Genomic DNA, 25,139 nt, shown 5'->3' on the forward strand with positions numbered 1-25,139 from the left:
TTTGTTGTTTCAGAAAACAGACAGATGTATAGAAAAACTGATTTTATTTATCATGTTCTGGAGCAGTAGCTTTCAACACAATCTTCAGCCTTCTGTTTTTTCCACAGTTTTACTTAGTTGTAAACATTTTCCTTTCCACTGAATATTACAATAAAAGAAACTTTTGCCTATGTGTTCCTGCACATAGACATATTACCATAGAAAAGTATTTAACCATAAGCATTCTGGTATTCAACAAAAGATTCAAATTATTTGATTCCTATGTGAGAAGGAAGAAACAAGTTTCTCATCTATTCTGATACCAGCACAGTTATATTTCTGTTACTTTGCAATAATAGCGTTTGCTGTCAAGCATCTTGGGTTTTATCAATCTGTGATAGTAAATTATTTAGACAGGGGAAGATTCCTAACACTTGATGCCTTCAACATAGTGACAGCCTTAAATTCTATTAAATGCACAAACATTTATTTATTATATTTGTGCACCACTCCAAACTTCTATCTCTGGGCAGTTTACAGCAACAGATTAAAACAAATTTAAATCTTAAAACAATTTAAAGCCACAAGTCGTTAAAAAACTTGGTTAAATAAATGTTGTGGAGGTTCTTATTCCCAAGTTATTCTGCTTCTGTCTTGGGGCAGCAACAGAGAAGGCCTGTCCTTGTGTAGCCACCAGATGAGCTGGTGGCAACCGCAGATGAACCTCCCTGGATGATCTCAATGGGCGATAGGGCTCATAAAGAGGAGGACATTCTATTAAATACCCTGGGCCTAAGCTGTTTGGGGCTCTATAGGTTATAACCAGCACCTTGTATTTTGCCCAGAAACTTACTGGTAGCCAGTGTAATTCTTTTAAAATAGTAGTAACATGGTCTCTTCTAGATGACCTAGAGACCAACCTGGCTGCTGCATTCTGTACCAACTGTAGTTTCCAGACTACGAACAGAGGCAGCCTCACACAGAGCACATTGCAGTAGTCAAATCTCAATGTTACCAACATAAGTACCGCTGTTCTGAGGTTGTTTATCTCAAGCAACGGACACAGAGGGCATATCTGCCAAAGCTGATAGAAAGCACCTCTGGCCACTGCCTCAACCAGGGACACCAGGGAGAGGTTTGGATCCAGAAGCAATCCCAGACTGCATACCTGTTCCTTGTGGGGAAGTGTGACCCTATGCAGAACTGGCAGAGCAAAATTGTCTCAAGAGCCGACTCCACACAATAAGTACCTCTGTCTTATTTGGGTTCAGTCTGAGTTTGTTATCCCTCATCCAGTCCATTACTGCCTCCAAACATGTATTTAGGGAGGAGGAGGTGCCATCTAAATAGCAGCATCTTTCAAATTTAAGGTGTTCAAAGGCTGCTTCTGGGTAACTTATCTGGAACATCCCCCTTTTCTTATAAAATGTCCTCTTCTGAAAAAGGTGAAACAAATCAGAGATTGGCCAGCTGTTTGAAACTAGTGTTAGGATCTCATTCGAACTGGGGGATTCCAAGCTCACTCAACCACTGTTATAGTACCTTTAACTACAATACTTGGTTTCCTCTCATATCTGTTTCTATTCCTAACTCATGGATAAATTCCCACATGTATTTGATGCTACAAACATCAGAACTGCCATGTTCACTCTATAACCATAACATTTAACAGTTGCATATACAGTTGGTTGAGAAATACCTGGAATTTTGCTCAGTTAAAAAGGTAAAGTGTGCAACTGCCTCACTGCATTTCCAGTATCACAAGTAAAAGCACTCAAGGAATCTGTTGTACATGTTTGTGGTGGGAGAATTTGTAGGTTCCACAGACTCTGAGGGCAGAACAGTTAGCTTTGTTAGTTTGAAAGCCATGATCAAATAAATAAGAGAGACATTGAGCAAAATAGAACGAAATCCTGTACAGATCAGTAACAAATTGTTTGAATTAAGATGGATCACACAAATGTTATTTATGGCATTTATGCCACCCTTCCATCAAGGAGCTCAGGGTGGTGTATGTAGTTCTCCCCTCCTCCTTTTATCCTCACAACAACCCTGTGAGGTAGGTTAGGCTAAGAGAGTGGCTGATCCAAGCTCACACAGTGAACGTAATGACTGAACAATAATTTAAAATCAAATCCCTCACACATATTCCTAGACTAACCAATATACTACACTGGCTATCTTATAAATTATATTTAAATTATAAGTTAAATAAATTAGCATTGTATATTATAGATTCTATTTCTGTGATCATCATGTAAAAAAAGTAAGTCATGTTTCTTGGAGGCATGAGCTACACACCTCAGGATTTAACGGTTAGGTAGGCATATATGGAAAGGGGTCTGTTGATTAATTGCTAGTATTTGCTCCAATTTTATAGAAGTGGTTACAGAATTCTCTACTGACCCTGTCACAATATGCATCAGAAGTCCAAGTAATGTCATATACACCATTGGTAAAAACAATAAAGTGCACTGTACAGTATATCCAAGGGGTTTCTACACTCCCCTGGTTCACCACCTGCACTTTGATCCAGCTACCAATATGGCCAAAACACTGTTTAAATATTAAACAGTAATCAACCGCGGGTAGGACCTAGACTAGTTTAGTCATGATTAAGCACCAGTGAACTATGACAAGTTAGTCTTGACTAATAAGTCCTATACATTTCAATGGGCTAGTCATTACTAACTTAGTCTGGATTCTGCCCACTGTTTGTATCTCAGCATATGTGCTACAGCAAATGCTATGCAAATGAGTGAACACCCAGAGACTGTTGTCTTCTGCATTAACAGTTCCATCATACAATTAATACAGCAAGACAGGTATAAATATTAAATAAAATAATGGATACATATCCTAAATAATCATTCATTTGAGGCTGATAAAAACTAAGGACCAAAGATAAGGTTTTTAAATATAAATAAAATAAATAAGCCCAGTAAATACAAAAAGTTAGGAACTGATCATGGATATTTCACTAGGAGAGCAAGGAAGGAAAATAAAATTAAGGTATTCCTGTGCAAATGTGAGCTTTCCAGCAAAGTGAAACTCTACAATGTCACATCTAAAATGTCATACTTTTACAAAGCTTAAGGTGACATTTCAAAAAATTTGAGACAGCAGTTCCAAAGAAATGGCATCTTGATGGCCACCATGTCAATTGTTTGCTAATGGTGGTTCTTGGGTCAACATTCCATTGTTAAAACCAGTTCCAGAAGATTCCATGTAACAGCCCCTAAAGAAATCAAGGGTTTAAATCTTCCAAGAGTAGGAAGCTTCGTTTTGCATGTTAAAAACCATTTACTTAGTTGAGCAATACTTGTTAAAAGGCACTTGAACTTCAGATCACTAATGATCTGATAAGATAAGATCTTCAGATAAGATCTTCAGTACTGACTTTTGGCTATGCTTGGAAGAGTAGAAATGAATTAAGTAGCAAACGTGTCATCCAGGAGTTTTCCTTTGATGGGAAATAGTGACAGAATGCCAAAAGGTGGCAAAAAACCACTAGATTAGGAAGCCAGAATTCTGTAGATCAAAGAGCAGGCCAGTGAGAAAACAAATGACCTTCCTTCAGTCTGGATGAAGCACCATATTATACTCTTTGCAGGATGCACAGCTTGGGAAGGAAGCCTCCAATCACATTTATGCACTCCAGGGTCTCAGTGCCCGAAGAGTCGTCTCCAGGAATCTCTGGAAGTTGGCAAGGATAAGGTAGCTTCCAATTAATGGGTTTTGCAAGAAAGCAGGAGTTGTCTGGTTTTCTTCCGGGGGGTAGGTGACAGTGGTCAACCCGCAGTCTTTCATCTGGAGGACAGGGTGGGGAAAGATCCATTAGTGACTGAGTACATCAGCTAAGCACACAGAGCAGAGCTGCTCAACTTCGGCCCTCCTGCAGATGTTGGCCTACAACTCCCATAATCCCTGACTATTGGCCATGGTGGCTGGGGATTATGGGAGTTGGAGTCCAAAAACAGCTAGGGGGCCAAAGTTGAGCAGGCCTGATAGAGAGGATCCATCATCCCTGAAGGCTGAAGATGAACTGGTGTGTCCCTCCTGTTTTCATCTGCAATTGGCCTAGAGAGCTGAATTCAATTTTTGCCTTATTCCTCCAAAGTAGTATTTTGGCATTGTTGTGGGCTAATTCCAATATATGTTCATTGTACTGTTTTTATTTCATGGTTTAGCTGCCTTGAATGTCCCACATGTGAGACAAAGAGTGCAGGGCACAAATACTTTAATAATGAAAGCAAGTTGACCCAGCCAAATCTTGCAGTCCCTGGACTTCAGCAGGAGAGAAGCTCTCTAAATAGGGCTCAAAGGACCTTTAAATAAGGGTGAAATAGGAGGAACTCTAGACCTTTGTGCAAGATGGGGGTCATTGGGCCAAGGAGAGAACTAGCAGTTAAAAGAGAGTGTGTTACATGGGGGAGATTTATGAATCATAATTTCCCATAGGAAGGAAAAAAGGAAAGTTTTTTAACCATCACCACACACTTTTAAAAACAAAAAGGATATTATGAGCAGGACAGATAGAGATGACTTGGCAGGCACCATAACACACCAGCCAACATTTCAAGAGGGAATGGGCCAAGAAAAGCAATAAAGTGAAACCGCTGTTGAGAGCAACTTTCTGCTGCAGCAGCTTTTCCTTGTCTAGTTCCTCTACAAGCTGTCTGGACAAGGCAATAATTGTGGCTGCAGAAAGAGGAGCTGAAGTCGGGGCAGCCGGGCTAAGCCATACCCGACCACAGCTCCAACAATGTCAGAAATAATAGTGAGCCCAGGATAAGACTACCGGCCTGGTGCACGACTGCAGCAACCCTTAGGGGATGGAGCTGCTCTGGGAAGAGCACCTGCATGCAGAAGGTTCCAAGTTCCCTCCCTGGCATTTCCAAGGCAGGGCTGAGAGAGATTCCTGCCTGCAGCCTTGGAGAAGCTGCTGCCAATCTGTGTAGACAATGCTGAGCTAGATGGACCAAGGGTCTGACTCGGTATATGGCAGCTTCCTATGTGTCAGTGGAGAGTTTTTGTTTTCGTCTAAACTTTGTACCCTGCTTTTTGACAGATAGGCTCCTTGTGAAACTACAGGAACTGACCGGGGTGTAACTTGACAACATGAGTAGTCTTAGTACCTCTAGGAGAGAGAAAAAGCCTGTCCATTTAGCCATTGCCGATGGCTGATTAGGCCCTCTTCGCATGTGCACGGACCCTTATAGGAACTGCTTCTCTGTGGCAGGGGCTAATGCGAAGGCTGAACTGTGCACATTGCAGCCATTTCAAATGGGCAAGGGCCTATCATGTGTTGATACCCACCCAGTCGATACCAGGCCAGGAGAGAAAATATCAATGTGATGCTAAAGAGCCAGAAAATTCTGTCCCCACTCACATGGCAACAGGATTCTCACATGCTCCCTGCAGTGAGATATCACGGCTCCCCCACAGCTTGATGCAGGCACAAAGGGGCTCTATCCTTCAAGTAAGCTATGCATCTCCATCTTGCCCTTCCTCTCCCCAATTTAATCAGAGCAAGCTGTAGGTCAGCTTCCCTTCTTACCTCTTGTTGGATGTTGTCAGACAAGTTGGAGACGTCGTGTTTAATAAGGTTCAGTTGGCTAGCTTGAGTTGTCAGAGTCTGGCTCATGTGGGTGAGGTAGCCACGGTAGGTGTGGAGGCCTGCTAGTATCTGGTTGAAGCAAGCTTCCTGCAAGAACAAGATGAGAGAGGAAAGGGGTTAAGAAGACTTTGATCTCTAGTCTAGAGCAAACAGGCAAGGTAGAGGATTAGACTACCCAGATTAGTCTATCAACTAAACACTGCAGGCGTACTACATAGCTGTGTCTATATCACCTCAAGGCTCCTAAAGTTATGTTCTTTGTACACCCTGTCTCTTGTAATCAGACCAAAATGGAAAATGTAGATGTAGATCCAGCCTCTTGCTGTGCTATCTTGTGGCTAGAATGCTGGACTAGGACCAGGGAGACCCGAGTTCAAATCCCCATTCATCCATGAGACTTGCTGGGTGACTCTGGGCCAGTCACTTCTCTCTCAGCCTAACCTACTTCACAGGGTTGTTGTGAGGAGAAACCTAAGTATGTAGTACACCGCTCTGGGCTCCTTGGAGGCAGAGCAGGATAGAAAATATAAAAATAATAATAAATAATAAAATAATAATGTTATCACTTTCAAGTAGAGTGCTCTTCACCCTTACCTTACTAACTCATTGCCTAATTCTCAACAGTGCTGAGCCAGGATTGCAAAATTATGCAATGGATTACATTCACTAACCCAAGACCACTCCTTTACCCCAAAGGGTAGTTGGGACAACAGCACCCGACAGGGACGACTGATGTTCCGTAAGATCAGGGCTGCACAACTTCGGTCCTCTAACTGTGGTTGGACTGCAACTCCCATAATCCCTGAATATTGGTCACTGTGGCTGGGGATTATGGGAACACAGGAAGCTGCCTTCTACCGAGTCAGACCATTGGTCCATCTAGCTCAGTATTGTCTACACAGACTGGCAGCAGCTTCTCCAAGGTTGCAGGCAGGAGTCTCTCTCAGCCCCCCATCTTGGAGATGCCAGGGAGGGAACTTGGAACCTCCTGATGCTCTTCCCAGAGCTGCTCCATCCCTTAAGGGGAATATCTTACAGTGCTCACACATGCAGTCTCCCATTCATATGCAACCAGGGTGGAGCCTGCTTAGCATAGGCATCAAGTCATGCTTGCTACCACAAGACCAGCTCTCCGGGAGTTGTAGTTATAATCCAACAACAGTGGGGTGGGGAGGGGACCAAAGTTGTGCAGACCTGCTTAAGGTATTTGGTTTGAGGGAAGCTTGGGTGGAAGAGAAATCCCCATTAGCCATGAATATCTTTGTATTACTTATTTATACCCCACCCCTCCAGAACACTACTGCTCGGGGCGGCTCACAACATCAACAAAACAGATACTATGTAACGTAAAAGATTAATAAAGTTAAACGAGTTAAGAGACCAGGCTAACCACATAACGCCAAAAGGCACAATGGCACCAGGCACGCCCCCTTGAAGCTCATGGCCAATGGCTGCTGCCCTGCTGACATCTTGCCTGCAGTCTGGCAATACGGAAGCTGTGGAGCTTGCTGGGATGTGGCCTCCGCAGACAAGGAAGAGGGAAGGGCTCCTTTGCTCTGAAACCAAGATAGTCTGTGGGATGACTCAAGGCTTCAGGGATTAACCTCAGGTTCATCAACCCGCAGCTATGTGATAAGGCGGCCAATGCCTCCTTCCTATTCAAGTTTCACTGTCTTGAAACCTAGTCTGCAATTCTGCTTTTGCTGGAGAAGGAAAGGAAAGGCGTGGCCCTACTAAGGTGTCATACAAGGAAGGGGCTGCAACTCAGTGGTAGAGCGTCTGCTTTGCATGCAGAAGGTCCCCGGTTCACTTCCTGGCATCTCCAGGTAGCGCTGGGAAAAATCCCATTCTGAAATCCTGTAGAGTTGCTGGTTGTCAGGGCAGACAATACCAAGCTAGATTGACCAGTGAGCGGACTCGGTATAAGTCAGCTTCCTGTGCGCTCCCACCCCTTTTCTAAATGGCCTGCTGCTACAGATGCTGTTCAACCACATGCCTCCTGCCTTTTAAGTCTGGCACGGGGGTGGGGGGGAGGGTCAATTGACATCAGGAGATGGATTTCAGCCAAGGGCCACCAGTTGCCAGCTTCTACATTAAACCTCACGAGAAGTTTGGGGAGGGGAAAGTAGACACTTGATTGCACTGGACTGATTGCACTGGGCACTTGATAGGCATGTGTAGAGGTCAATGGAACAGAAAGTGTGATTCAGAATCAACATGTCCAGGAAGAGGAGAAACCATGACCACAGAATAGCAGACACAGCATTATTACTGGCCATTCTGTTGTCCACAAAGAGGTGGCCCCATTTCTGTTGATTTTTGTACAACTTAATCTTGAATAGACAACCAGTTGAGGTTCCAAAAACCTGGTATGCAGGCGACACTCTCCTGCCATGTTGGGAGTGAAAACTAGTGTGAGAGGGGACCTGAACGAGTTTATGTTGTTGGCTAGCAAAAAGCTGCTTGAGGGTCTCCTTTTGCTTTGATGGATGCTGATGCTGGCTTAGGACTAGTATTGCCTGCACCTGCTTACTGCTACCTGCTAGGTCTACATTATTCCTAAATATAGTACAAGATCACAAGTTTCTAACCACACAAAGAAATGTTATGCTGTTATAGTAAATGGTTTTTGCCCTGGGTTCCTTAAGGGCTACCTGCTCCCAGCTGAATCTACCCACTTGACTAGTTGGCTGGGAGGGCTCTGCAGACACCTGCTGAAGCTTATTTGTTGAGCACGCGGGACGGGGACTTCTTGGTGCTTGCCCCCAGGCTACGAAACTTGCTCTCGGTTGAGATCCACATGGCTCCCTCTCTCTGATTTCTTCAGAGGAGGTTGAAAACTGCCCTTTTAATCAAATGAGTAGCCCCCAGCTCTCCTTTTAGTGGTTGTAGTTGTGTCTGTTTTATTTCAAGGAGCTTTTAACTGAAATTTTGTGATTGTTCATTCAGACAAAGCGTGGCACAGAAATGCAGATACAAAGAAATATAAGAGTTGTCTTGGAACTTTTGGGATGGAAATGGTGGGACAGGTCCTTGGTAGATGATGCCTACTTACCAAGTCATAAGGGTTGTTGTGGCACTGCAGAAGGTTGACTTGCTCAATCCCCAGCTGTTCCTTGATCAACTGCAACTGATCCTCGCCGGCAACCTTGATGATGTTACGCTAAGGATTGGCGGAGAAGGGTGGAAGGAAAGAAAGTGTTGAGCAAAGACAGTTCTCTGGTGCAGATATGCAACATCAAACCACCTTCCCTCTACCAGTGACTGATTTCCACCCTCCCCCAGCCTCTTATTGACAACACATGAATTACTCTCCTCTGTAGTTTTTGCAATGCAGAACAAGGCACTGGTGGATTTATAGGGAAGTGTAAGCAAATCCTCCCTCCCCTGATTACTTGTCCTCTCTTATTCCATCCTGCTCCCAATTCTAGCAGCAGCTAAGTGAACAGATACAGGGGCAGGGGAGGGGAGTATTTTCAGTTATCAGAGTCTGCCTTGCTCCTCAGAACCTAATTCTCTCGTTAGAAAATAGTTAATCATAACAGAGATCATGCCAAGTGACCAATCTCATTCTAGGGTGTCTTTTGGAGTGGAAAGTTCCTCTCTTTCATAGAAGAGAGGAACTGGGTTAAGTATATATGCCACAGTTCTGAAAGAACACAGAAAGAGTGCAGAATGGTAACCAGTGCAGAATTAGTCATCTTACAGCCCCTCCCTCTTTTAAAAAAAGTGTCTAGTCCCTAAGGCTATACTTCAGAGTGTATGGATAATGCCTGCTGAAGTCTGAGAAGCCAGATGAATAGGACATCCAAAGCTGCAGAATCCTGTATATCTCCTCGCCCTAGGAATGTAGCTATAATGGAACAAGATGGTGGGGGCCAGTGTTCTCTCTGATTTTTTTCAGCTGTGTGCGGAATGACTTTTGTTCTGGGTCGCAGTATCAAGGCAGTGTGCACGCACATGCATTCAGAGTGATTCAACCTGAGTGGGATCTAAAATTAACTGAGTGGACATCAAGAAGCTTGTGAGCGCATGCACGTGCACACGCCTTAGAGGGAACACTGGTGGGGGCCAAATGGCCCTGGGCCCCTAAGGAAGAGCAGGCCTGCCAGTTGGGCTTGCTCCTCCCTCTCCCCCTCTTGCTCTCTGAGGAAGGTGGGGAGATGGGAGGCGGTAACCCATGCTAACTGAGCAAAGAGGCATTTGATTCTTTTCTATTGCGCAGGAGGAGAGCAACCGACCCTATCCAACCCCAGCTCAGCATCCTTCCAGTGGTTGCTGCTGGTGTCCATATTTCCTTTTCGGTTGTGAGCCCTTTTGGGACAGGGAACCATCTTAGTTCTTTTGCTAGGCAAACTGGTTTGAACACTTTTGTTGAAAAGCAGTATATAAATATTTGTAGTAGCAGTAAAAGCAGTAGTGGGGGGAGGGACCCATCTTTACTTTGTGTCGCAGGGCCCACTCCAACCTTGTTACACCCCTGCCTTACCCTTCGACATAACTACCAAAGTCAAGCTAAGTTATGCAAGGCAGTAAAACTATTGAATGAATTATGCAAGTCTATTCAATTTGTAGAATCTAGATTTTCTTTAGAATTTAGATAATTATTTGAACTACTTTTTTTTTAAAGCATTTTGTTCATATGCTGGTTGCTGACCGAAATAAAGAGATTTGATTTTGTTCATAGATCTTTGTTAAAAGCCTACCTGGGGAAACAGTTGATTCTTCGTTGTTGTTGGAGGTGCAAATGAGTAGCAAGCATTGGCATGCGTTGCAGTGTGTCTCCCCCCCCCCCAATCAAATGTGGATAGGAGCAGGAGGAAATGCACCTGGGTTTTAGTTTGGCAGCCAAAGTTAACTAACCTCCAGGAGGAAGCTAAAGCAAATATCAAATCTTTGCCAATTGCTCTGCAAACATTTTCTCCTTTGTCATTAAGTGACCTTTCCAGGTTGGCACGCCCTTGCAGATGCTGGGAAAGGCGAGACCAATGCCTTTGCGCAGATTAAGTGGGGTCTCTGGCACCTTCTCAGGACGCTAAGAAAAGGAAAGAGGGAAAGCTCTACCCCACATGGGGTTAAGAGTCTGTAGAGGGGCCAATTGCTATTTACAGGAAATACTCAGAAGAAGAGTCCCATATCAGAATGGCTTGCCAACTATTTTGTTTATCCCAGAACTCAGCCTGGAAAAATTGTTATTTTATCTTTAGTTTGCCAAGGCACAAAATGTGCAGCTCTAGACTAATTCCGACAGACCTTTCCAGGGCACAATTACTTTCGCAGCCATTGTGTTGTGTAGGGAGAAAAGATTTGGCAGGATAAGTGAGGAAGGTGGAGTTTTTGCAGGATTGGGCCTTGAGCTCACTTCAGCCAAAATTGGCAATATGTTGGGATGTCCTTTGGGATCCACAGATGGGGTGGGGGGCTATGAATATTGGCTGACCATCCAGATCACGTTCCTTGATTGTACTACTCAGGAGTTACTCTAACACTCTACTTGATTTCAATAGGATTAATCAGGAGTGATTTAATCTGGATGTTAGTTGCCGAGACTAGGTACTATCCCAGCTGCGTCTTATTCCAGTTTAACTTAATCTGGATGCTGGGTGGATACAGCACAGGTAATTTAGTTAGATCTAGTGAAAAACTAGAATGCCAGAGCCCAGCAATAATATACCCTTTTGCTCTTTGGAAAAGGGTAGATGCAATTTGTGCAAACTTTTACTCAATTATTCCCTAGAAGCAGCCTGGAGTATCAATTTTCTTGTACTCCCCTTTGGAACGGTGTGAGCAGCCCAATACTGTGCACGCATACTTAGAAGCAAGCCTCATAAAATTCAACAGAGGTTACTCTCAAAGGTGCATAAGACTGAGGCTTTAGACTGGGGGTGCACAACTTTGGCCTTCCAGCTGTTGGACCACGACTCCCATCATCTCCAGCCACAGTGGCCAATAGTCAGGGATGATAGGCACTGTAGTCCAACAATTGCTGGAGTGTCAAAGTTGCACACTCCTTCTTTAAACAGACATGTTTTATACAAGCACTATACGCCCTCTGAAGATATTCCACCCTCTTCCGTTTATTCCTACTTGCAACTCACCAGAATACCCTTCATGCGAGCGACATCGTTCTTTATCTTGAAGGCAAATTCCCGGTTTTTCCGGAAGAATTCCTGGAGTTCTGGGTCCCCAGATGAAAACTCCATCACAGGTGCAGCTGAACACATTGACCAACACCACACAAGACTGATCAGACAAAAAGCACCACCTGGGAGAGAAGGGGAGGAGAGGACAGAGAATGGTGAGGACTTTTAAAGCTATTTGATTTTCTTAAATATGAAACACCACTGTGGCTCCTGCACCCCCAAATCAAAACAAGATCAGTTTGCATCCCATTCTTCATTGCACCTTTAGGCATACCCCCCATGACACTTTCTGGCTAGAGGCCTTAGGACATCAGACAGACTTTAACCACAAAGCCACAGATTCTGCATTAAAATGGATTATCTGTGTGCATCCCATTTTAAGAGCAATGCAGTCTCTTTCACATTCGCACATTTGGCAAACAAGAAGGTGAAGACACAGACAGCCACCAGTTGAGAGCAGCGCCCATGAAGGAAGGCACAGCTAGGGTGAGATTTCAGTGGTTTAGGAAGAGCCTTTCAGGGGTGGCTCTTCCAGGAGGCAGGTAGAGGTGGTTGCTGCAGGCACAGGTGTGGGGAGGGGCACAGGGGCAGCAAGCAGGGGTCTATGTGGCCTTGGACTCAGGGCTGGATTATGATATGCTGAGACTCGAAGCTATGTCAAACTTAAAAGGCTCCAGAGCATTACAAAATGGGTCCCACCCCAGCGATTCACCCACCCACAGTCACAGCAGTGCTTGTCTAAAGAAGTAAACATTGCCTATAACCATGATGGCGGGTGATGGTCTAAACTGGGCCCTGGTCTAATAACATTTCAATATAATTCTCAGTAATTTCTGCACAATTTATGAACTCAGTGCGATAAAGAATTGTGTAGCCATATACATATTTTTGTCTTATCAGAATGATGTCTGTTTTCGTGTTTTTTTCTTCTTCTTTATTTTTCAACCAATTATGTAAAGCTTGATCATTAATCGTTTTTTGGTATTCAGAGGACCTCATAATGTGAGCTTCTAAGCTGTAGCTTCTTAGCTTGTACTAAATCAGATACTGCTTGGACTCATAAACCCTAAAGCTATCTTACAATATTTGAGATATAAAACAAAACATTTCAAAACAAAGTGGGGATAAGGAAATATTAGAGATGCCTCTATCCTTCATACTGTCATGTGGCAGTAAGTTCCAGAGGCTGCAAATCTGACTAGACACTAAGAGCTTCCAGTCAGCAGGTTTTGCCATGAGTTTACTGTGAGGCTTTACTGCGAGTTCAAAGTTGCGCTGCCCACCCCGAGAAGAGACGCAAATGTGGGGGTTTTTTTAACCCTGGATATAATAATCGGGCTACACTCAACGTGCAATGAAAAACCTTCGGGCTGATATGTGAACGCACACCCTCCATTCCAGAGGAGAGGAGAGCTAAAAGCCCCATCTGGAAATGCTCCAGATGAATTTTCCTTTCTGCTGACAAGAGGCCAGCACCTTGCACAGAAAAACTAAGCAAATGAACAACTCTAAAATGGATTATCCTTTAAACCAGCAACGAGAGGTTTATCTAACCTGCTTGAAAAAGAACTCACCCCTTTTCCCATTATATAGTTTGGTTTTTATTGCTTGGTTTCTAGGTGGAAGAATCCCTTTAACTCAAAACTCTCCTCCTGCTCCAGTTTATCAAACTGATTTTAAAGGAGAGGGAGGAAAATAAATCTCTCTTCTTTTATAGATAATATAAAGCGAACAGTAGATATATCTAAGAAGATCAGAAATCCAGATGCAATTGTACAAATATAGGCAAATATATCTCTTCCAAAGAGAAGTCTGCATGGAACTTACCAGTGCTCTGTCAGACCAGGCAGAGGTTTGTGGCTAGAAGGAAAGTGACCAAAGTCCTACTTACTTCGTACTGAGATCATGCTTGTGGAAGCTCTGGGTCTCTTTGCTTCTGTGCTCCTCCCACTTTTTCTCCCTTTGCCTAGATGATGTCAACTTGTCTGTACAAGCTGGAGTAGAGCACACCAGCCCAGTGGCCACTGTGAAGTGAATCTCCTTAGCCATTAGGGGTAGTTATAGGGCGCTGGACTTGTTCTGGGAATTCCCATGATCTAATTAGAAGCGTGTCATTTTTTGTAATTATTTTGCAATTTGACAATTATTACTAACTGAGAAGGGGGAAATATGCACATTTCTATGTATTTTCTGCATAGAAAATATTTTTCGACATATTTTAGAAATGTAGGTCTTACTTTTTCCCCCTGTTGGTATGTTCCCCCATTTCCTTTTTTCTCTTTTATGTAATAAAATTGTATATTATTATTATTATTATCCCCAAACCTTTCTCTATACTGCCCAAAACTTATTTTGATCTGCCTTCAGTTAGTCATAATAAGCAGGAGTAGGTAATTTTTTAAAAAGAAAGGTCAGATTATTAAAGCACCACTAGCCAAAATTAAAAAATTAATTTGCTGACAGGCCATAAAGTTGAATATTTTAGAAGTAAAGATTTATAATTTTTAAGATTGTTTTAATCTTAACATACAGCACATAATATAACTCCAACTACATTTTGTCCTTATGACCCAGACAAAACAGAGTAATAACCCACAATGGACATTTATACAATAACCTCACATCTTACAAGCACCTATCAAGTCATTCACAATTCCTCTGACACTGATATTCTTTTAATTACTTAAACCTGCAGCTACTGAATGACTAGTGAATATCATAGTCTATAAATATATCTAGAACAAACACAATCTACTGTACCTTGTCTTATCACCTATGTAAATACACTTGTGAATTTCCCTGATATAAGGAAAGATTTGGCATTTGGCAGTTATTTAGCCATTTGACAATTACTGCTGATTGAGAAAGCTGGGAGCAAGGAAGAAAGTATACTGAAAGTGTGTAGGGTTTGTCTGGGGTTTTTTTTGGAGAGAGACTCGTATCTCCTGCTCCTCCAGTTTTCTCTACTCTTTTGAAATGTCTTTGACCAGTTTAAAATAATGAGGAGAAGGTGGTTTGGGGGGAAAAGATCAAAGTACCTCCAGACACATTCAAATATAGATTTGCTGACAGGAAGTTCAGTGTTTCAGAAGACAATCTTCAAGCAGAAATAGCCATCTTTCTTCTTGATTGTTATCAGGGAGTCAAACCATTAACAATTTGGACTCTGTTCTGGTTCAGGTTTGTCAATATATTTTTTTAACTCTCCAGTTCCGTTTCAGATACTAACTTTAAAAAGTGGTTTGGGAATCAGTTCCCAACTTCAAGCATGAATAGATACAATCTCTGCTGCACTTTTGCTTGCGGTGTAATAACTAACTCTATAACATGGATATAGTGATGGCTATTTAATGTGAGAAAAGAGTATTGGAGATCATCCAGAGTACTGTTAGTAATAACTAAGGACCACTGGAATCTATGAGACAGCAGGCCCATAGCCAGCTGGCGGCATGGTGAGTAACTACCTGGCACACCAAAAATCAACTTTCCTCCCCAGCCTCACTGACAGTTTTCACTGAACATTTTATAACCTGCCTCGCCTGACTTCTGCAATCTCTCCCCGCCACCACCCAATTTTTGAGGCTGGTTACAGGCCTGGAGAGGAGGCAGAGGCCCTGGCAGCAGGCAGGCGGGGCAATGCCCACATTCACCACTCCATGCCTCAGGCTGCTGACTTTGCCTCATAGGAGAACCACAGCTGGTCATCACTAGCACAAATCCTATTAATTTCAGTGGGTCTTAGTTATGACTAACTCGCGGCTGGATGCTATTCATTAGTTTTTTAAAACTGTTTTTAGTTATTTAAAAATGATTTTACAGACAAAACATGTAGGATTAAAAAGCGGGGGGGGGAATAAAAGATGATACATTGCAATCAGAGTGGGTTTTTTTTTTTTAAGTTGAACCACTTATTGTGAACTAGTTTCCACAACATGGCGTTTAGGAGTTTGATCCTGATTTGGGTTCAAGGCAACTAAGAGATTTTGCGTTCAGGTTCAACAGTGGCTAACTAAAAAGAGCTCTCTGATTTGGTTTTTGGATCCAGGTTCAGTTTGACACCCTAACGGTAATCCTAATATGCTTTGACTTGTATAATGTTCATTACTTTTTAAAAAATGTTAAACCCTAATGGTTCAGTGGGCAATGTACACCACACACTAGTGTACATGGGCATCCTGTACTCAAATCCCTACCAAGGGCTCTCACAGTGTGGCCTTGGCCATTCAATATTCCTGAGTTCCACTTTGCTCACTTTTAAATAATAGTAGAGATCATAAGACTGCTGCGAAGGGCAAACACAAGAAATATTGCAGAGCCCTTTGCAAAACTGCGAATCACTACAAGATTTCTAATGCAAAGGGTGATTTCAAAAAAGCCAGATCAGTAAAAAAAGAAAGCACCGATATCTTTAAGGGCCATCTGGAGAAGGCTAGGAGGCAACAAGCTGAAGAAACTGCAGCAAAGCAGTCTGATGCTGATGGATCTCAGGAAATCCTTCCTGTTCTTAAAGACGATTGAGCAACAGAACTGTTTGTGGAAATCTGGAGAGCTTTACGAATAGAACAAAAGTTGAGCAACTTTTAGGATGAAGTTGAAGTGTGAATGCCTGGGAGGGGTGGGGGGGAAATGTAATGCTTTCTTTTGGGACAGACTGAAATACTTCAGAAATCTGCATGTTGAACATGGGGATTGTATGGATTGTATGGATTAACTTTTTCCAATCAACAGCCAACATGGTGCACAATTCTAAAAGTAATGGTGGGACTTGCAGTGGACCTGGAAGCAGCAGCACTACTGTAGCAATAGCAATAGCACTTACATTTATATACCGCTCTATAGCCGGAGCTCTATAGCCAGAGCCGGAGCTCTCTAAGCAGTTTACAATGATTTAGCATATTGCCCCCAACATTCTGGGTACTCATTTTACCGACCTCGGAAGGATGGAAGGCTGAGTCAACCCAAAAGGATGGAAGGCTGAGTCAACCTTGAGCCCCTGGTCAGGATCGAACTTGTAACCCTCTGGTTACAGGGCGGCAGCTTTTACCACTGCGCCACCAGTAGAGAACTAGTGGCTATGTCTGCAGCTTTCTTGTTATTTATGCCCATTGGTCACAAACAGGAAAACCTGTGGTAACGCTGCTAGCACAATTGCCAGTTCTCTACCGAGGCACCATTGCTTCTGGGTGCACAGCATCAAGTCCCACCACTGCCATTAGGGTTGCTCATCATGTCAGCCACCATCTGTACTCACCACCTATACTCTGTAGAGGCCTTGTGGTAGCAAGCATGACTTGTCCCCTTAGCTAAGCAGGGTCTGCCCTGGTTGCATATGGATGGGAGACCTGACGTGTGAGCACTGCAAGATATTCCCCTCAGGGGATGGAGGGAGCTGCTCTGAGAAGAGCAGAAGGTTCCAGGTCCCCTCCCTGGCATCTCCAGGATAGGGCTGAGAGCGACTCCTGCCTGTAACCTTGGAGAAACCGCTGCCAGTCTGGGTAGACAATACTGAGCTAGATGGACCAATGGTCTGACCCAGTATATGGCAGCTTCCTATGTTCCTCTACTGTGGCTGGGGATGATGGGAACTGTAGTCCAACTAGAGCTGGAGGCCCTCAGGTTGGCCACTCCTGATCTATACTAGGCTCGCTCACCCAATTGCCGGCAGGGTAGGAGAAGTCTGGATAGGAGTGATCATTGGGCAGAGCTGTAATAGGGCACATGGGTTCCAAGAACCCACAGGACCCTGCCTCCAGGGCTGGCTGGCTGGCTGACCCACCCACAGAACTTTTAACCCACAGCGCCATGCCTAGCAACACATTCCTCCAGCCCACCACTGCTTCCCTTCTCCAAGAGGGCCCCATGGGGCAGAAGCACACAGTCGCTGGGGTAAGGCCACCACATGCCGTTGTCGCCATCAAGCGTGCCACCACCAGGGTAGGGGGTGAGCTACTCCCATGGGGGAGGCTTCCCATGAGAAGATGGGCCACCTATGCCCTCCCCTGCGCCTTTGGGAGTGCTAGGTGTGCTCCTGACTGCAAACACATAACTGCCAAATATCAAGGTTGGAGGAGGGAAGAAGGATCGTGTTCAAGGAGAGCCAGCATGGTGTGGTGGTTAGAGTGCTGGACTAGGACCGGGGAGACCCGAGTTCAAATCCCCATTCAGCCATTAACCTAGCTGGGTGACTCTGGGCCAGTTACTTCTCTCTCAGCCTAACCTACTTCACAGGGTTGTTGTGAAAGAGAAACTCAAGGATGTAGTACACCACTCTGGGCTCCTTGGAGGAAGAGCGGGATATAAATGTAATAATAATAATGAGGTAGCTGGGGAGGTCAAGCATGCCCTATCCCAGGGCTGCTCAACTTTGGCCCTCCTGCAGATGTTGGCCTACAACTCCTCTAATCCCTGGCTATTGGCCACTGTGGCTGGGGATTATGGGAGTTGTAGTACAAAAACAGCTGGTGGGGCCAAAGTTGAGCAGGCCTGCCCTAAAGGTAAAGTTGTGCTGTCGAGTTGGTGTCAACTCCTGGTGATCACAGAGCCCTGTGGTTGTCTTTGGTAGAATACAGGAGGAGTTTACCATTGCCTCCTCCCATGCAGTATGAGATGATGCCTTTCAGCATCTTCCTATATCACTGCTGCCCGATATAGGTGTTCCCCATAGTCTGGGAAGTGTTTCCCAGACTATGTGGGAAGATAGTACATGTGGGAAGATCTCCCACTATAAGTGTTTCCCATAGTCTGGGAAATATACCAGCAGGGATTCGAACCAGCAACCTCTGGCTTGCCAGTCAAGTTATTTCCTCGCTGCATCATACCCAGCATTTTACAAGGTAGGAGGAAGAGCCGTCCAATCCAGCTACCACCCGACACCCGATCCTGTTCCCTGTCTCCTACCATGATGTCTGCAAACACTGATCGGGAGCATGTCTCGCTCTCCTATCCAGGCTGGGTGCTTTTCCTACCTTCTCGGTGGCTGTGTCTACGAGCCTACTGTATAATTACTTTGCCCTCTCTGCTGTCATTGGTGTTCAAGAATATGGATATGTTTAGTCTTTAAAACTTAGTAAGATAAAGCAAGAACTACCAACGTATACATTTGCAAATGGGATATTGGTACAGCACAACTCTTCTAGCACAGGAATCAGCTAGAAAGGGTCCCTGATTATTGCTCTTTTATGTCCCAACACTGATTCCATGCAGGAAGCACACGGCATTTTGCTGCCTGAAGCAGAGCAACAAATGGCACCCCCTTTTTTTAAGCTAGTAGGTGGTGCTTCGTGTGCAGCTGGATGCTTTCTCTTTTATGCCTCGCACTCCTGGCTGGCAAACACTTTGTTCGCCAGCTGTGCAGTGGGGTGGGTGCGTGGAAGTGCCTTGGGGGAAGTCTGAGGGGGCACCAAGGTGGCCCCCAAACCCCAGTGGCTCAGGGACATTTGTCCCTTGCCCCCCTTTGTCAATAGTGGCCACACCACTGTCACCACCTTATACAAAATGTTTATTAGAGCCTGCTCCGATACTCTCCCATTCTTTGCCAGGCACCTCCATTTCCCTCACCAAAATCATCCCCAACCCCCAGCTTTCTTCACACATCTCCCTCGTGTGGGTTGGTTTATTTTGTTATGAAGGGAAGCAGGAAATAAGCATAGTGTCATTCTGCTTTCTTTCCTCTGCAGTCCACCATCCATAGAAGGATTGCTGGGTGGGCTGCTGGGCTGCTGCTGCTTCCCCCACTTAATGGTAGCAGGGCTGGCCCTAAAATCCATGCCCTCCCATGCTATCACCAGGGGCGACTTAAACCACATTACTGCCTTGGGGAAAGATCATGTTTGTGCTTTCCTTCCTCTCCCTGAATTTTGTTGTATTCAAGGGTGGCAGTCGCAGATGGAGGGGGAAAGGAAGATTCCCTTTCTTCCAATCCCTAGAAGCGAATGGATCAAGGCTTACTCCAAGTATCACTAGTTTTGTACTGCACAGGTGGTGGGTACAGCTCTCCCCCTTCCATAAGCAGCCCCTTACTTCAGGATTTTATAAGATAAAGGAAAGAAGGAAGATGGAAGCCAAAATCAGAATGAACAGAAGAAGGGAAAAAACAAGGGAAGGAAGGTAAGAAGGGGAAAACAGGTCGGAAATAAGGAAAATGGAGGTGCCTTGCAAAGACTGGGAGAGAGTCAGAAGGCTCTGATACTTTTTTGTATAAGGCTGTGACAGTGGCATAGCCACCACTGGACAACACAGGGGTATGTCCCTGGGCCACCAGGGTCTGGAGGCCACCTTGATGACCCCTTGGCCTTCTCCTGGGGCACCCCCCCCCGCATCCAGCTGGGACAAAGTCCTGCCTGCTGGGAGCACAAAGTGCAAGGGACAGAAAGAAAGCCTCCAGCTGGCAAATGAAGCAGCGGGTGAGGGACCATGTATCCCCCATTCCTGGAGCTGGCCACGCCCTCTGCATCGGTCTGACACCAATGCAGAGGGAGTGGCTAGCATGGACGAGTGGCAGTCTGGGCCACTGACAGGCCCGCTATGCCCCTGGGATGTGGACAGTCATGCAACCCTTTTCATCTTTATTTTCCATGTCTTTTTTCTCATTAAGAAACAACCTCCCTTGCTTCTCCAAGATAGGACAAGATTTTTTCATAGGACAAGATTATTATTTTTTTGGAACCAACAAACTACCAAAGCATACAGTACTTTGCCAAGGCTGAGAGAGATTCCTGCCTGCAACCTTGGAGAAGCTGCTGCCAGTCTGTGAAGACAATACTGAGCTAGATAGACCAACGGTCTGACTCACTATATGGCAGTTTCCTATGTTCCTAACCTACTTCCTTATTAAACTCCATAGGCTTGGCACAAACACTTAGTTTCCAATGCACACTTTTTGGGGGGGGTACTGCACAAACTATACCTAGATGTATATTAGACTAATTCTTGGAATGGACCATTTCACTCCATCCATTGTTCTGGAGCAGGGCAAAGGGGCTGCAAGCAGGAAAACCAGTGAGGCAACACAATTGCCCTGCCTCACATCCTGTTGTCCCAACTGTCTGGCTCAGTTTATGATGAATATACTTTCCTGTAAGGATTTCCCAATTATACAGGAGTCCGTAGCACTGTGCCACCCTGTGCAGCTGCCTGTTAGGTTGAGTTGGCCCTGCCTGTCATTCATTCCTGACATGTGCATGGTAAGGAGCAGAGCCAAGGTAAAGGCAGAACAGGGGTCTCAAGTTGTAGCCCCCTGGCTGTTGCTTGGGCTAGAACTCCTGCCATCCCCCCCAGTCACAATAGCCAGGAGCCAGGGATGATGCGAGTTGTAGGCCAAAATCTGCAGGAGGGCTACTGTTTGAGACCCTTGCCTTAGAACCTAGACAAGGTTCTTAAGCCAGTTTTAATGACAATAATGTCTCGGTCCATACCATATTCCCTTTGCGAAGACCTCTGCCAATGTATGGCGAGACAGATAAGGGGAACTGAGATCATCTATCCCCTGGAAAAAACTTGGCAGCAGACTCATGATCTGTATTGATGGATCTGGATGGAATAAGCAGCAGCCCTTGAGTCTAGACCCACAAGTCATGAATGCAGAATAGAGTCTTCCCTGTGATTTTAAACAGGCACTGAAAATCTTGAGAATGCATCCACATACTGTATCTTCATTGCCTAATTAAGGACAGGGCTGTAACTCAGTGGCAGAGTACCTGCTTTGCAAATAGAAGGTCCTATGGCTAGGAACGATCCTTCTGATCACAGTGTTCTTGGGATGAAACTGAGCCTTTTACTGTTTGGAATTCTCTCTGGTAAGAGATACTTTTCTAATACAGCAGAGTGCAGAGAGGCAAAACACAGAGGAGTCTGCCCAGGCATGAGTGTATGCTGAGAGTACAATAACTTGGAGCCAGTTCATAGTTTCAAATCAATATAGGAGTATTTATTAGTGAACTCCATTCTAGATAATAAAGTGGAGAGATAGGATCTCTAATCTAGCATGCTAGCTGGATGTACATGGATGCATCTCTGCACACATGGTGCAGGAAGAGAGGAGCTTGCATGTTCCAAGGGAGAAGAAAGTAAAGAGAAGGAAGAGGAAGTGGCCAGGCAGGCAGGCAGGAAGTCCCTAAGAATAGCAATCTACATACCAAAGGGATAGTGTCAGAGCAGTAGAGAAGGAACGACCAATGTCTTGACCTCTCTAGCCCTCTGACTCACTAGTCTGTTCCCCTCTGTAATTGAGACATGAAACAGAGCAAAGTCCTTCACTTCCAACATCCCATGGAGGGCAATTCCACAAGAATATAACCTGTGTAACTCAGTGATACAGAATTATGCTTGAGGTAAGAAGGGGCAGACAACTGGGATACTCTGAAAGCAGTGCAGGCTACGGAGAAGCCAGCACCAAGTTCTCTAAAAGCACCAGAATGGAAAAGAGATTTTAAAAGGTGGTGGGGTGGGGGAACAGAGTGAATGTTTAATTCCATATTTAGTTTGCCCAATCAATTTCAATTTGTTGATTTTTAATATCTTTAAAAATATATATAAAATAAAACACATCCAAAAAAATCCTATGTGGCTTGTTTCATGGCAGAAAATTACAAAAATGTCTGGAACTGAAGCCCCCACTTAGATCATCCCACCTCCATATGTATTGCCCTTTGCCTTCATAAAACAATGGCAAGATACTCCCCTTTCTGCCCCAGCCTTTAGATCACCTGGAATGACTTGGCACAGGGCTTTGGTATTGAGCACAGATGTAGGGCAAGGTGGGAGGACTATGTATATTTAAAGTGGATTGGACAAATTGTTGATTTTTAAATATATTTTTAAAACACAAAGTCCTGTAAGTGGCTTGTTTCATGGCAGAAAATTACAAACACTTCTGGATCTATCTATCTATAATATGTATAAATGCACTATGCTCAAGTTGGCTTGCAATCCATAAGGTCTGAGTGAGAACCGTGAAGCACATGTTGTGCTGTTATTATTCCCCTCACCTTACAAATGCACAATGTCCAAGTTGCTTGAACATGTCCAAAAACCTCACTCACTCACACTATTTACACAGTATGTCATCAGTCAGTATGATTCTGTAAGGATATGAAACGTTAAGGAGGCCCCACACATGCTGATCTGCTGCCAGCACAACACACCCCTAGGGACAGCCCTGCGTAGTAGTCAATAGGACTGCTGGTGCTACACGTTGATGCCATCAGGAGCTGCATCTCCAACATGAACTTGCTTGAAGAACAATGACAGAATTAGGTTAGCTTTTTCTGGCACCCTTCCAGCCCGTGGATCTCTCTGCCTATGAATTCGGCCGGGTCAACAGCATGACCCAGAGTGGACTGTTCTACTTCAGACAGTAGGTAAGCAATTAAATCAAATACAGGTGTACTGAATGCATAGGTTTCTATCTAGCTCTGGAAAATAGAAGTAGAAATCTGACACAGCAAAAGGGAAACTGGGCTACAACCTCTCTCCCTAATATGCTAGAAGCATGCTATTTTCCCCACTTGCAGAGAGGTGGTGTTTTGTTGTTGTTCTAATACAGGATAATATTTTTAGCCTGAAGTGATATAGTACAACCTATTCCAGGGGTAGGCAAACAGAAGGCTTTCAGGAGCTACTTTTTTTTGGCTCTGGGAACTTTGGAAACTACCAGCAAGAAATAGCTTGGGGAGGTGGAGCCAGTCAAAAAATGGTGGCTTGTACCAAAAAAAAAAAAGGACATTAACAGAATAAGGGATTTTGACATCAAAACTGTTGTGTTCCAGAAGAGTTTTGCTGCAGTACTAGAAGGGAGCAAAAGAGGGGCTGCTTTGTGGGAGATGAAACTAGGGAGATATTAATGGGAGAAAAAACAAAAGCAGAGAGAGAGATTAAAAATGGTGTGGCTATTCTCCAAGGGTGGCTGGCAGGTAAGGACAGGGGGTATACCCCCCCCCAAAAAAACCCCACCCACCAGCAGAATATCATACTTGCCAGCAATCTCTCTAAAACAAGGAGTTTTCTCCAGTTCTTCCTTTCTGTCCCTGTAACTTCCTAGCTGAAGCAGCTGCTAATAAAGCTGCTCCAGCTTTTAATCCCTAGTGGGTGACACCTGGCATCACCCACACTAGGAAGTAAAAATCAGGTTGAAAATACAACACCGGAAGCTAAAGGAACTGTATGTTTTTTCACCCATTTTTACTGCCTTTGTGTGGGGTAAGGCCAGGCTGGTGCCCCCTAACAATCAGACTGGCTGGAGCAGCTTGATGAGCAGGCTGTTCCAGCCAATAAAAGCAAAACAGGAAATGGAGTGGGGAGGTGGGAAGGGGTTGGAGGAAGCTCTCAGCTTGGGAGAGGTCACTGGCTGTTATTAGATCTGTTTTCCCTGTGGCAGGGAGGGGCTGAGAGAGAGGGAAAGGGGAGTTGGATGGTAAGTCTTGGAGAGAGGAGAACTTGGTGAAAGAAAATAGAGGTGTGATGGAGGGGCTTGGAGAGAGGGGGGAGGGGTCTGTGTGTTTGTGTGTCTGACTGACTGACACTGACAGAGACAGACACACACACACATATAAGCTTGGAGGAGCATTCAGTCCTATGTTCCAGTGTTTAGGGGAGGAGAGCTGGTCATGAGGTGGTGAGAATGAATAGCCCCCTCTGCTAAGCAGCATCTGCCCTGGTTTGCATTTGGATGGGTGTGCTGAGGCAGTGTATGAGTGCTGTCTGCTGTAAGATATTCCCCTTAGGGGATGGGACCATAGTTCAGTGGTAGATTATCTGCTTTGCATGCAGAAGGTCCCAAGGTCACTCCTTGGCAAAGACTCCTGCCTGGAATCTTGAAGAGCCCCTGCCAGTCAGTGTAGACTATACTGGACTAGATGGACCAATGGTCTGACTCAGTAAATGGCAGCTTCCTATGTTCCAGTCCACTTACCTCTGAGGCAGACTCAGTTTTATGGTCAAGAAATGGTTAAAGAAAGTCTGCATAAACCAAGCGGCTCTAATTGCAACTTGCTAACAGCATAATAACTCTTGTAGACAGGAGGCCCCCTTGCTATCTGTAGATAACAAACTGCTGGCCAGCACTTGCTCAAGGCCACATCTGTAGGGAGTGAAAATAGTTTTAGCAATATGCAGAAAGAAGGAGGGGGAAGATGCATAGTTATAGTTAGTAGGGGAAATTGTCTGATTGGTAATAATTGTAAGATGATGATGCTTACTAATGAGAATTGTATCCACTGTATGTAAATTGTTATGTGTATAAAAGGTGAGCCCGCAGTGTAATCAGGGTCTCAGCCTTTGGAAATTATTCCGCTGGGATCATTTGCTGGCAAATAAAGAAATCTGTTTTCTCTCACCGTTGGTGTCAATCTCTGTCACAGAACCCGGGGAATTTCTGCTACATCTCTAGTCTGAAGTGGTAC

General features: G+C 44.6%; 2 protein-coding genes across 8 annotated transcripts in view; one reads left to right on the top strand and one right to left on the bottom strand.

Annotated features, from left to right (window-relative positions):
• MED24 (mediator complex subunit 24) overlaps positions 1 to 25,139 on the top strand; it is a 154,632-nt gene that overhangs the window by 93,326 nt on the left and 36,167 nt on the right. The gene's annotated exons all lie outside the window — the stretch shown is intronic.
• LOC128328904 (myelomonocytic growth factor-like) lies at positions 28 to 13,650 on the bottom strand. Its single transcript, XM_053259124.1, has 5 exons — positions 13,570 to 13,650; positions 11,698 to 11,864; positions 8,655 to 8,762; positions 5,540 to 5,686; positions 28 to 3,789 (listed from the first exon to the last, which is right to left on the bottom strand). The coding sequence occupies exons 2-5, from the start codon at positions 11,821 to 11,823 to the stop codon at positions 3,628 to 3,630; spliced, it is 543 nt and encodes a 180-aa protein (XP_053115099.1). The 5' UTR covers positions 11,824 to 11,864; positions 13,570 to 13,650; the 3' UTR covers positions 28 to 3,627.

The sequence above is a fragment of the Hemicordylus capensis genome, chromosome 6, assembly GCF_027244095.1.
Source record: "Hemicordylus capensis ecotype Gifberg chromosome 6, rHemCap1.1.pri, whole genome shotgun sequence".
Taxonomy (NCBI): domain Eukaryota; kingdom Metazoa; phylum Chordata; class Lepidosauria; order Squamata; family Cordylidae; genus Hemicordylus; species Hemicordylus capensis.

Bases quoted from the DNA above. Each gene is read 5' to 3' on its own strand.
- LOC128328904 (XM_053259124.1), bottom strand. From the start codon at position 11,823: ATGTGTTCAGCTGCACCTGTGATGGAGTTTTCATCTGGGGACCCAGAA. The intron at 5,687-8,654 runs GTAAGTAGGCAT...TTGTTCTTGCAG, and splicing joins ACAACAACCCTTATGACTTG to GAAGCTTGCTTCAACCAGAT. The intron at 3,790-5,539 runs GTAAGAAGGGAA...CCTGTCCTCCAG, and splicing joins CTGACAACATCCAACAAGAG to ATGAAAGACTGCGGGTTGAC.